This window comes from Carassius auratus, chromosome 40 (genome assembly GCF_003368295.1).
Source record: "Carassius auratus strain Wakin chromosome 40, ASM336829v1, whole genome shotgun sequence".
In the NCBI taxonomy this organism is placed as follows: Eukaryota; Metazoa; Chordata; class Actinopteri; order Cypriniformes; family Cyprinidae; genus Carassius; species Carassius auratus.
Window position 1 is genome coordinate 20,149,866 of NC_039282.1, and position 13,115 is coordinate 20,162,980.

A 13,115-nucleotide genomic window follows, 5' to 3' on the forward strand; every position below is an offset into this window, starting at 1 on the left:
AGACTCGCCGTTAAAACTAATTCTCATCCATTTCTGGAGATTTCAGTCAATACACAAAGATTGTTTGAGTTTGTTTTTTGAGAAAATACTTTTTTTCACATTTGAAAGAATAGTTAAGCCAACAATGTCATTTTGATAAAACTGTCTCATCCGGGTCATCTGAGATCAGGAGGAGTGTGTTTCTTCATCAGGTTTGTAGAAATGTAGCACTGCATCAGTGTCTCATCAATGGATGCTCTGCAGTGAATGGGTGCCGTCAGAATGAGAGTCTGATAAAAACATCACAATAATCCACAGCACTCCAGTCCATCAGTGAACATCTGGAGAAGACAAAACCTGAAACACATCCAGCATTAAGATGATTTTAACTCAAACACATAGAGTCTATAATCCATAATAACACTTCCTCCAGTGAAACAGTGTTCTGGTCTGAATCAGGAGAGAAATCTGCACAGATCAAGCAGCGTTTAAACAGATCTAAACAACAACAGCAGATGCACTTTTTCACTGGAGAAAAAAGTCAAATCTGATGAAGAAACAAACTCTTGGTTGGCCTGAGGATGAGCACATTTTCAGCACATTTCTATTTTTGTCTGAACTATTCCTCAACTCAGTGTGTTGCTTGTCATTTATTTGTGAAATAATCTTTTTTAGTTGTTCAGTTCAGTGACGTCTGAAGGTTGTTTGTCACTCACACACGTGACGGGCTCAGATCTAGAGGATGACATGAGTGTGTCTGTATGTGTGTGATAGTAACCGAAGCTGTCCGTCTCTCCGTCAGGTGTTATGTGGATGATAAGGTGTCGAAGGTGGCCTGGTTGAACCGCTCCAACATCATCTTCGCGGGTGAGGATAAGTGGTCTCTGGACCCGCGGGTGGAGCTGGTGACTCAGGGTCAGCTGGAGTACAGTCTGAGGATACAGAAGGTGGATGTGTTCGACGAGGGGCCGTATACCTGCTCCATCCAGACCAAACAGCAGCCCAAGACGTCACAGGTCTATCTCATCGTTCAAGGTGAGCACTGTGATTGACAGGCCGTCAGACCAATGACAGCTCATCATCTGTTCATCCTCCTGCAGAAACCTCCCACTCACTCCATCAGCGCTCAGATCACACATCTGATGATGAGCTGGATGCACGGGTGGGCGATTTGGCAAAAACAGCATATCACGATTGTTTTTCTGGCAGAATCACGATTCTTTTTCACGTCAGTTTTTAAGACTCCTTTGAGAGTTCCTGAGCAGCACAGCCAATAATCTTAAACACTATTAAAACTAATGACAGACCATTCAAGTCAAAGCACAGGCCGGTCATATCACCAAAATATTATTTCACATTTAATTAAGAAGAAAAGGATGCAAACAATAGGACACATGCAATATAAGAGCGATATGGACTAAATAACCAGCTTTCATTTTTCAGCTACAGCAGGTCTGTTTAACAGCAGAAACCCAGTATAATGACACCCATCTGATTTTCTCTCAACTGTTCACATTCACTCCACGTCAATGATTGAACTGTTCATACAGTTTTCGACATCTCATCAGCGTTACTGCACTGCACCATAAGCACAAATCAAGAGAAAATCAACTCATGGTTTGCTCACAGGTTTATCTTGAACGACCGAATGAAAGAGAGCAGAATATCTCAAGAGACACTAAACGTACAAGTTGCTGCTGTTTTCAGCTCATCAGTGTGTTTTCCATAATGTGGAGAGATGGTTGGCAGGTTGAAATTGTTAAAGAGCCAGTAAGATGAAGATGCTTCCTATCACTGTTTATAAGTCCTGTACATTAGGTTTAAATCCATCTAAGGTTAAAAAACATTGTCATTTTGTCAAAATATCATTTTAAAATTACCTCAATTCTCAGAGATCCCCAAACGGTTCGCGCGAAGCTGTTCAAAAGATTCAGTTTCCTTAAACCCCACCTTTCGGTAGCATACTGTGTTCTGATTGGTCAACTAACATAGTCAGGTTTGATTGGTTGTTTCGCACACACCTCCACGGTAAACTATGTGTTAGCATCTGTTTGGGGTGAATTATGTCTTATTCCTCTCATCGCGAAGCAAACAGTAAAATAAAAAAACTTGAACAGTCTCGCTGCTTTTTCTTCTGTGTGTGTGTATTCAAGCCGCGCTTCAGTTTGAATCTGAATAGCGTTCAGCGCGGGGGCGTGGTCACATTAGATATAATGAAGGGAGACGTGAAAAACAGACATCGCGTTGTTTTCATATGGATTACTTTATCACAGAATATCTGTTTTCGGCAGCACTTGTTACACTTCATTTTAATGATGTGTTTGTACATGACGATCAGCGCAGACAGGCTGCAGACCGCACACATACTGATAAGACGCTCGGGAGAAAACAGACACATAACTTCATAATCATACTTCGCTGTGATTCGGAGATGCTCGTTGGTCTAAATAAAGTTGGTAATGAACCCTCTTTTATGGCCAAACGCTTTGAAAATCCCGCTGTACTCACCGAGATTAGAAAAGCAGTCATCAGTGAAATGTTGTGAACACAACAAGGATTTGTTGTACTGCTCTGGTATTGTGGTGAAAATGAATTTTAGCCATTGGTTCTTCTGATCTTCATTCTTTGGCAGTGAAAATAAAACAAACTTGCCTTTACAATTAAAAACACACTGTCTCCTCGACATGATGCTATCACACCAACCAGAGCGTCTGTGTGTGTGTGTGGGGGGGGGGGGGGTCAGAGGTCAGTTTCTCTCAAGACGGTAGGCGGAGATTATTATGCAAAGTGTTCCTAGTGACGTACATTGAGATGGGCAAAAGATTTGAAATCTATAACGACTCGTTTCAGCGATTCAGAGTCGACTCCTTACTTTAGAAGCCAATAACTTTATAAATCGTGTACTTTTTGGTTTGATTACTTTGCACATTGTTTACACTGATGGACAGCTACATCATACTCTGTAATACAGGTCATTTTTGATTTCCCATCTGTGTGGCTCTTTAAGAAAACACTGAGCAGAAAATGTATTGACACTCTGATTGGGGGATTTAAACTCATAACATCTGGCAACCGCAGCCATGTAAGCTTCTGGAGGCTCATTACCAATTGGTCTGTTTGTGTGAAACTAAAATGTATTTGGGTCATTTCACACTTGTTCCTCTGTTTCTGCTGATGAGAAGGTGTTTGTCCTAGAGTAACCATGCTATCAGACGACTCAATTAAATCAGCTTTTTTGTGTGTGAGTGAGTTCAGTGTTTGGCTGCAGTTCTCATAACACATCCCTGAGATACTGGATCTTTCACAGTCTAACACTAGTGAAGCACATCGGTGCACGAGTCCACACCGCGGTGATCCACAGGCCGTTCACAGGTGAAGGTTTTTCGGCTCTACTGTCCGGGGGCATGCGCTCAGAAGGGGTCTTGGCAAAGCGCAGGGGAGATTTATGCCCAGCGCCTCAGGAGGAGAAAAAACACCATTCTTGTTTTCTATGCAGGAACATGTTCATTAGTCTTTGGTATTGTATGGTGCGTTTTTGTTTTTGCAAAATCATAAATCTTTATACAATTAGAGAAGATCAACTTGGCTGTGCAAGTTTCCCTCAAGATTAATACGAGCAGCTCTGCTGCACAGCACAAAATAAAAGACGCGTCTGACTTAATAAATTACAGGCAAACGTCGTTCATCTTCAGAATCGATCAAACACTGCAGGATTATTGTTCTCGTCTGCAGTTCAGACAGGAAGGAAGCACTGGCTCTGTTCGGCCGCAGACTGAAGAGCGTCTGGAGCTGGTTATGATTGTTAATGCGGTGTGATGATGCTCATAATAAAAGAGTAAAAGTGAAATATTGATGAAGGAGCAAGAGCAGCAGTTCAGTATAAACTCACTGTATCTTCTTCATGATGATGTCTGTATGTCTGAGGTTTTTCTTCTGATCAGAAATAAAGTCGAATATGCAGTGGTCACATATGAATATTACTGTTTAGTTTAAAAATATTCACCAATATGTGCTTGTGGGAGAAATATTCCTAGTTTATAAGTGAACATAAGAACATAAGAGATGTCTTTAATACGTCACTGGATGACAGGACGTCACTCACTGTCACATTTTTTCTGTTTCCATGGTAACAGCACTTTCTCTGATTGGTGGATCTCTCTTCAGGATTATGGGTAGTGTTGTTATGAACTGATTTTAATATGTGAAGCTTTAGTGGGTCTCTGTACAGTGAGCTAGTGTTCATTCGTTTGACTAGAACTGCTTTGTTTGTTCAGTATTAATGTTGTCATGAGTGTGAGTGACTGCAATCCTGAAGTGTGTGTGTGTGTGTGTGAGAGAGAGAGAGAGAGAGAGAGAGAGAGAGAGTGTTTTATAATGCGTTAGAGTTACTCTTGCAGTCATTACCGGCTTCAAACACAACAACAACAGTAACATGTAATTATCTTCATTTCCTTCCCTATGATCATACACTTCAGATAGTCACCCACTTCAGAGTGTGTGTTTGTGTGTGTGTGTGTGTGTGTGTGTGTGTGTGTGAGTGAGTATGTGTGTATGTGAGTGTGTGTGCAAGTGTGTATGTGTGTGTGTATGTGTGTGTGTGTGTGTGTGTGTGTGAGTGAGTGAGTATGTGTGTATGTGAGTGTGTGTGCAAGTGTGTATGTGTGTGTGTATGTGTGTGTGTGTGTGTGTGTGTGTGTGTGTGTGTGTGTGTGAGTGAGTGAGTGTGTGTATGTGTGTATGTGTATGTGTATGTGTGTATGTGAGTGTGTGTGTGTGTGTGTGTGTGTGTGTGTGTGTGTGTGTGTGTGTGCGTGTGTGTGTGTATGTGTGAGTGAGTGAGTGTGTGTATGTGTGTATGTGTATGTGTATGTGTGTATGTGAGTGTGTGTGTGTGTGTGTGTGTGTGTGTGTGTGTGTGTGTGTGTGTGTGTGTGTGTGTGTGTGTGTGTGTGTGTGTGTGTGTGTGTGTGTGTGTGTGTGTGTGTGTGTGCGTGTGTGTGTGTATGTGTGAGTGCATAGTCTTGAGATTTCAGCTGGTCTGAGGCTCAGGATCAGACAGTTTTTCAGGCACAGTTGGCATACTATTTTAAATGAACTATAATTCATGAACACTTTAATAATGTTATTGATGTCTGTAACATATAACAGCAGATGCAGACACTCTACAGTCTTTTAATTCGGTTTAAGGTCCGACCAAAAATTAGTTTGCTCTAATTCAAAATTATAAAGGTTCAAAACACATTTTGTAATTAAACTGGTGAAATTTTGTTTTTTTATTTTGAGTTAGAGGAAAATATTATTTATCAGTGGTAACATCTTTTAATGAAAGCGCTTTATTAATGAACCCTAATCAAGAAATTTCAGTTTTGTGAGTAACATTTGTAATGTCATATTTGTCAGAGACGCAAAACATTACAAGTCAAGTTGTAATGGCGGCAGGATGAGTGTTTGATGCAGGCTGGCCCGCAAGTTGGCTATTTGACTTCAAATAACTTAAAGCGCGTGTTCATCATGGAGCAAGCAGTAACAAACAAGTTTATCGTGGATATTATACAACAACTGAAAGTTGAAATGAGTTCACACTTAGATGCAAAAATGGACAATATTCAGTCAAGCTTAACGTCTATCAATTGCTCTTTATCAACTTTAGGCAAACTGAGCTTGAACACAGGGTCAGCTCCAATGAGGATTACTATCTGACATTCAAAAATGCCTTAAGTCAATCGAGGGTGAAAATTCCTACCTGCGGGATAAACTGGATGAGCTTGAAAACCGAAGCAGGGCCTACAATCTCCGTTTCATTCATGTTCCTGAAAAAGCTGAGGGTAAAAACATCCACGGGTTCATCGGTGGCCTAATACAGCAGCTTTTGGGTGTAGAGAACTTTCCGGTACCTCCAGCTCTTGAGCGGGTCCACCGCTCCCCTATGCAACAGTCACAGAACCAGAAGAATCTTGCTCCGAGGCCTATCCTGGTGAAACTACTCAGTCTTCAGGATAAGTTTAAAATCCTACGTCTTGCCCGTGAAAAACATGATCTTAAGTATAGCGGAAAACGTGTTCATATATTCCCGGATTTTAGTACCAGTCTCCGCCAAAAGCGGCGGGAGTTTGACGTTATCAAAAAGAAACTTCGTGAACTTGACATTGATTACTCCTTGCTCTACCCTGCTACGCTAAAGATTATCTCCGATGGTAAATCCGTGTTGTGCAAGACTCCAGGGGAAGTTGAATCGTTTCTTCGGGATATACAACGTTTACCTGAATGACGGACTGCACCTGTTTAGAAGGTAGCCTATTGATAAAAGGTTTTTTGGAAGTTGATGTTTGTATGCCATTACTAGCGTAATTGGGACTTATTTGTTTACATCTTGAAGGTTATATAATATGTAAATGACTTAAATGACCCGGGACCAGAACATTGAGATGTTTTTTTTTTTTCTCTCTCTCTCTGTTGCGCTCCTTTTATAGTGCTACAAAATGAATCCCATAGCTGGAAAATATTGTTTGTTTTGTTTTTTTGATTTTTTGTTTTTTTCTCTCTCTCTATGGGATGTTTCATACTGAGGTCTGAACACAGGGAAATTTATAAAGCATTTACAGTTAATAATCTGCGGTCTTAGCCTGCATTATTTCTCTCTCTAGACTATGCCTTGGCTTGGCCCATTTGTGTGTTTTTTTGTGTACATGGAGGTATGCGTGTTTATATGTATATGTTTGTGGGTAATGGTTTGTAGAGATATGTGTGATAAGCTCACCTGTAACCATCGCCCTTTTCTCCTCGTTCTCCCTGTTTATTCATTTTTTGATGATTTTGTATAGGTAAAGGTTTATTTGTTATTCATTTAAATATTAGGAGTTTGGTACATAAAATTGATTTGTTAAGAGCTTGGCTTTCTTACAATAAGCCCAGTGTCATTACACTTTCTGAAACATGGCTGAATAGTGATTTATCCGATGCAGATGTTAACTTGATGGCTATACGTTGTCTAGAGCTGACAGGGCCACTCGTGGTGGGGGAGTGGCTACGTATATATCTTCTCATTTATTTTCTGACCTCATTATACCAAAGGAGAAAGCTGTAGATTTGGAATGCTTATTTGTTAATATTGCTTTTCATGAAAACAAGCAGTTAACTATAGGTAACATTTATAGACCTCCGAATTCCCCTGTTGACTCTACAAATTGTATTCTTGCTACTTTTAATTCTTTAGACCATGCAAACGAGCTGATTTTATTGGGTGATTTTAATCGTAATTGGCTGGATCGGTCATCTTCTCACGAGAAAAGTTTGTTCAATAGTCTAAACCTCACTCAAGTGATTTCTGATCCAACTAGGGTAGTTAAAAAATCCAAGTCTCTTCTGGACTGGATTCTGGTTACTCATCCTAATAGAATTTCTAAATCTGGTGTTTTGCCAGATTATTTTAGTGGTCCCTCAATTGTTTTTGTGTATGGAAAATAAGATTGCCCAGTCTGCCACCTAAGGTAATTAGAATAAGGCAATGTAAAAACCTGAATACAGAAGCTTTTATTCAAGATATAATAAGTATTAATTGGTCCAGATTTCAAATAATTCCTTATGTTGAAGACGCCTGGAACTTCTTTCTCTCAGAGGTACTTTTAGTCATTGATAAACATGCACCTTGGACATCTGTAAAGGTCAAGGGTAGTCATTTACCTTGGATAGATGGTGATTTAATATATTTATTTAAACAACGTGATAAAGCCTGGGTCAGATTCCGCAAGACAAAGGAAGCTGCTGATTGGTCTGTTTATAAGAAATTAAGAAATGCTTGTACAACTAAAACAAGGAATGCAAAATCAAATTACTATAAGCACTCTTTATCAGATGACATCAAAAACCCTAAGCAATTTTGGAAGAGACTTAACTCTTTAATTAACAAAACCAAGACAAGTCCTCCTTCTAAACTTAGAGTGAATAATAACATTATCACTGACCCTATTCTAATGGCTAATGCCCTCAATCAACACTTTGCTTCTATGGGTAGTTCACAATTATCTGACCTCTCTTATTCTACCACAACAAATATTGTGAATAATATCTCTTTCTCATTTTCAACAATTTATCCCTCTGAAGTCCTACAGGCTATCTCAGAAATAAAATCTTCTAATGGTGCTGGTCCTGATGGTCTGGACATGAAGTTTATTAAACTTTCTTCTCATCTACTAGCAGTTCCACTATGTGACTTATTTAATTTATCACTTTCCACCTGTGTAATTCCATTAATGTGGAAATTTGCGAAGGTAATGCCATTACACAAAGGGGTGATTCATTTGAAGTCAATAATTATAGACCAATTTCCATAATCAGTAATGTAGCTAAGATATTTGAAAAGCTGATTTTTAGGCAATTGTCTAAGTATATTAATGACTTTTCCCTCCTAACTCCAAATCAATCTGGATTTAGACCTCATCACTCGACAACAACAGCCCTTACATTATTTACCAATGATATTTTTCGGCACAAGATAATAACAGGTCTACTGGTGCAATCTTTATTGACCTCACTAAGGCATTTGACATGGTCAATCATTATATTCTTCTCGACAAACTATATGCTATTGGTCTTTCCAAATCAGCTGTTCTCTGGTTTAATTCATATCTGCATTACAGATGTCAAAGCGTGTCTTTTAACGATGTTCTCTCCCAGACTAGAATAATTGAAACAGGTGTCCCTCAAGGTTCTTCCCTAGGGCCTCTTTTATTTTCCATTTTTATAAATGATCTTCCACAATTATGCTCAGAATGTCAGATTCATCTATATGCAGATGACACAGTTATGTATACATCCAGCTACGATATATCTAAGATTCAAACCTCACTTCAATTTGATTTTAATCTTATTCAAACATGGTTTTCTTCTAATTTACTTCTGCTGAATAAAAACAAGTCTTATAGTATGCTTTTTGCAACTAGAACTGCACTCCATAAGCAAAATAATTATCTTCATGTTAAATTTGTGGATGGTACACCTCTAAAGAATGTTGAGGAGTTTAAATATCTAGGCCTTTGGCTCGACTCCCCGACTTACCTTTAGAACTCATGTAAATTCTATTGTAAAAAACATAAATTGTAGTTTAAGAATATTATACCGCTCAATTAATTGTTTTACAAAACAGGTTAGATTAAAAATTATTACTCAACTATTATTGCCCATAATTGATTATGCGGATGTTGTTCATCAGAACACTGCTTATATCAATCTCAAACCTTTGAATGTGATTTATAATAGTATCTGCAGATTTGTTTTGAGGTGTCCATTTAGAACACATCACTGCCAAATGTATCAGTCATTGAATCTTCTTTCACTAAATTCTAGACGGCAGTTTCACTGGTTGCAGTTTGTTTACAAATGCATTTTTTCAAACTATCCATCTTATTTGAAACAATATTTGATTCCATACCCAACATCTTATAGCCTAAGAGACACGGACCATCTTTTCTTTTCTGTACCAAAGATATCCAAGGAAAGTGGGAGGAGAACATTTAAATTTAAAGCCCCTTCTGATTGGAATGCTTTACCTAGGTCTTTTAGATCAATTTCCTCCTTCTACCAGTTTAATATGTCTCTTCTTAATCATTTGGATACCAGTTGCAACTGTTTTGCAGGTTGAATTGGAGATGAAATGGGTGGTTTTGATGTGATGGAGAGCTTTTGTCTTTGTTTTGTTAGTATGTAGGCTATGTATGTATGTGAAGTATGTTTTTTTTTTTTGAGGTCCCCTCGAAAACGAGATGTTACATCTCAAGGGGTTTTCCTCTTCACAATAAAATTGACTCAAATTGGCTCAATGTCAGTTTGTACTAATTTGTACTGTTTAATATTAGAAATGTCAGTAATATTAGTAATTTATAATATTAGTAATGTCAATGATATTAATGATTTATAATATTAATAATGTCAGTCATAAGGTCTGTAATATTAGTAATTTCAGTAGTATTATTAATGTTTGTAGTATTAGGAATGCCAGTTATATTAGTAATTTCAGTAGTATTATTAACATCTTTAGTATTAGGAATGCCAGTATAATTAGTAATTTTAGTAGTAATGATAATGTCTGTAGTATTATAAATGGCAGTAATATTAGTCATTTCAGTAGTATTATTAATGTCTGTAGTATTAGGAATGGCAGTAATATTAGTAATTTCAGTAGTATCTGTAACGTCTGTAGTATTAGGAATGCCTGTAATATTAGTAATTTCAGTAGTAATTATAACGTCTGTAGTATTATGAATGGCAGTAATATTAGTCATTTCAGTAGTATTATTAATGTCTGTAGTATTAGGAATGGCAGTAATATTAGTAATTTCAGTAGTAATGATAACGTCTGTAGTATTAGGAATGGCAGTAATATTAGTAATTTCAGTAGTAATGATAACATCTGTAGTATTATGAATGGCAGTAATATTAGTAATTTCAGTAGTAATGATAACGTCTGTAGTATTATAAATGGCACTAATATTAGTAATTTCAGTAATAATGATAACGTCTGTAGTATTAGGAATGGCAGTAATATTAGTAATTTCAGTAGTAATGATAACATCTGTAGTATTATGAATGGCAGTAATATTAGTAATTTCAGTAGTAATGATAACGTCTGTAGTATTAGGAATGCCTGTAATATTAGTAATTTCAGTAGTAATTATAACGTCTGTAGTATTATGAATGGCAGTAATATTAGTAATTTCAGTAGTAATGATAACGTCTGTAGTATTAGGAATGGCAGTAATATTAGTAATTTCAGTAGTAATGATAACATCTGTAGTATTATGAATGGCAGTAATATTAGTAATTTCAGTAGTAATGATAACGTCTGTAGTATTATGAATGGCAGTAATATTAGTAATTTCAGTAGTAATGATAACGTCTGTAGTATTAGGAATGGCAGTAATGTTAATAATTTCAGTAGTAATGATAACATCTGTAGTATTATGAATGGCAGTAATATTAGAAATTTCAGTAGTAATGATAACGTCTGTAGTATTATGAATGGCAGTAATATTAATAATTTCAGTAGTAATGATAACATCTGTAGTATTATGAATGGCAGTAATATTAGTAATTTCAGTAGTAATGATAACGTCTGTAGTATTATGAATGGCAGTAATATTAGTAATTTCAGTAGTAATGATAACATCTGTAGTATTATGAATGGCAGTAATATTAGTAATTTCAGTAATAATGATAACGTCTGTTGTATTATGAATGGCAGTAATATTAGTAATTTCAGTAGTAATGATAACGTCTGTAGTATTATGAATGGCAGTAATATTAGAAATTTCAGTAGTAATGATAACGTCTGTAGTATTATGAATGGCAGTAATATTAATAATTTCAGTAGTAATGATAACATCTGTAGTATTATGAATGGCAGTAATATTAGAAATTTCAGTAGTAATGATAACGTCTGTAGTATTAGGAATGGCAGTAATATTAGTAATTTCAGTAGTAATGATAACATCTGTAGTATTATGAATGGCAGTAATATTAGAAATTTCAGTATTAATGATAACGTCTGTAGTATTATGAATGGCAGTAATATTAATAATTTCAGCAGTAATGAAAACGTCTGTAGTATTAGGAATGCCTGTAATATAAGTAATTCCAGTAGTAATGATAACATCTGTAGTATTATGAATGGCAGTTATATTAGAAATTTCAGTAGTAATGATAACGTCTGTAGTATTATGAATGGCAGTAATATTAATAATTTCAGTAGTAATTATAACGTCTGTAGTATTAGGAATGCCTGTAATATAAGTAATTCCAGTAGTAATGATAACATCTGTAGTATTATGAATGGCAGTTATATTAGAAATTTCAGTAGTAATGATAACGTCTGTAGTATTATGAATGGCAGTAATATTAATAATTTCAGTAGTAATGAAAACGTCTGTAGTATTAGGAATGCCTGTAATATAAGTAATTCCAGTAGTATTACTAATGTCTCTGTAGTGCTAGAAATGCCAGTGTTAGTAAAATATTTTTTGTCAAGGGTATGACAGCTGTTTCTGTATGATGGTCATGATGATTTTCACTCATGAGGCTTTTATTAACTAATATTATTATCATAAACTGTGGCATAATGAGCAGCTGGTGATGGTTTTTTCAGGTGTGAGAGTGAATCTGGTCAGAAATTATGAGCCAAAAACCCCTGAAAGATGCCGTGTGTGTGGTTTATGAGTCTGCTCTTGTCGGGCTGGAGAAACATGTATTTCTGTTAGAGATTTTCTTGTCAGTCCTGCTGCAACTACAATTCCAATTTCATGCATGTTAGAGAGAAAGACAGAAACGCTCTGAGGAGAGAGAGAGAAAAAGATTGTGTGTGTTTCAGGAGAGAGAGAGAGAGCGCTTTTAAAAAGCTAACAGTGATTGGTTTAGGAGAAAGCAGAGGGAGACAGAGTGAGAGAATTGAGAGCCAAAGCACTGCTGTGAGAAACAGAGTCAATCTGCCACCTAGTGAACATCATTTATCAGACACTGACAACACGTCTGTCCATTTACAAACCTACAAGACAGACAGATGCATGAGTGCTTCATCTCATCCTGAGGAGCTCGAGATTCTCCTTTTCAACGTGTTTCAGCATTTTATTTTTTAATTGAGCCTGATTTGCATAATTCCTTTATTGCACGCCTGGGGTGGTGCTTACATAAGAAGAGGCGGAGTCTGGGATTAGAGAGACTGTCATTAGAGATCAGAATGAGTGAATATTCACAGATGTGTGTGATGAACGCTGTGGTGTAGAATAGTGTGTGGGAGAGGAGACTGGGTGGAGTTTAGTGCTTAAGGGGCGGGGCCTGGAATTACAGAGGACTATATCAGAGATTAGAATGACAGATTAAAATGAGTGAGTGCTGACAGACACAGATGAATGCGTGCTGCTGGAGGCAGATGTGCTGCAGATGAGTCTCTGTCTCTCACAGGTTTGCACGTTTGTGTTGCTGAAGATGCAGTTCTGCATTCACATTAATCTGGATCTCAGAGTAAAATGACAAAGTGCTTCATAATGAAATGGTGCATAGGTTTGATGAATATTTGGGATTGCGCACACCTTGATCAGAAGTGTGCGGGAATAATGGACGAGTGTGTCTGCGGCTCAAAACAGATGTGT

General features: G+C 37.1%; 2 protein-coding genes across 2 annotated transcripts in view; one reads left to right on the forward strand and one right to left on the reverse strand.

Annotated features, from left to right (window-relative positions):
• The window catches only part of LOC113058824 (START domain-containing protein 10-like), a 122,197-nt gene that overhangs the window by 41,242 nt on the left and 67,840 nt on the right, over positions 1–13,115 (reverse strand). The window lies entirely within an intron of this gene.
• Positions 726–13,115, forward strand: part of LOC113058823 (limbic system-associated membrane protein) — an 18,510-nt gene continuing 6,120 nt past the window's right edge. Inside the window, exon 1 of the mRNA XM_026227069.1 lies at positions 726–1,014. Coding sequence (XP_026082854.1) covers positions 741–1,014 — 274 coding nt within the window. The 5' untranslated portion in view covers positions 726–740. The remainder of the gene's footprint in view (positions 1,015–13,115) is intronic.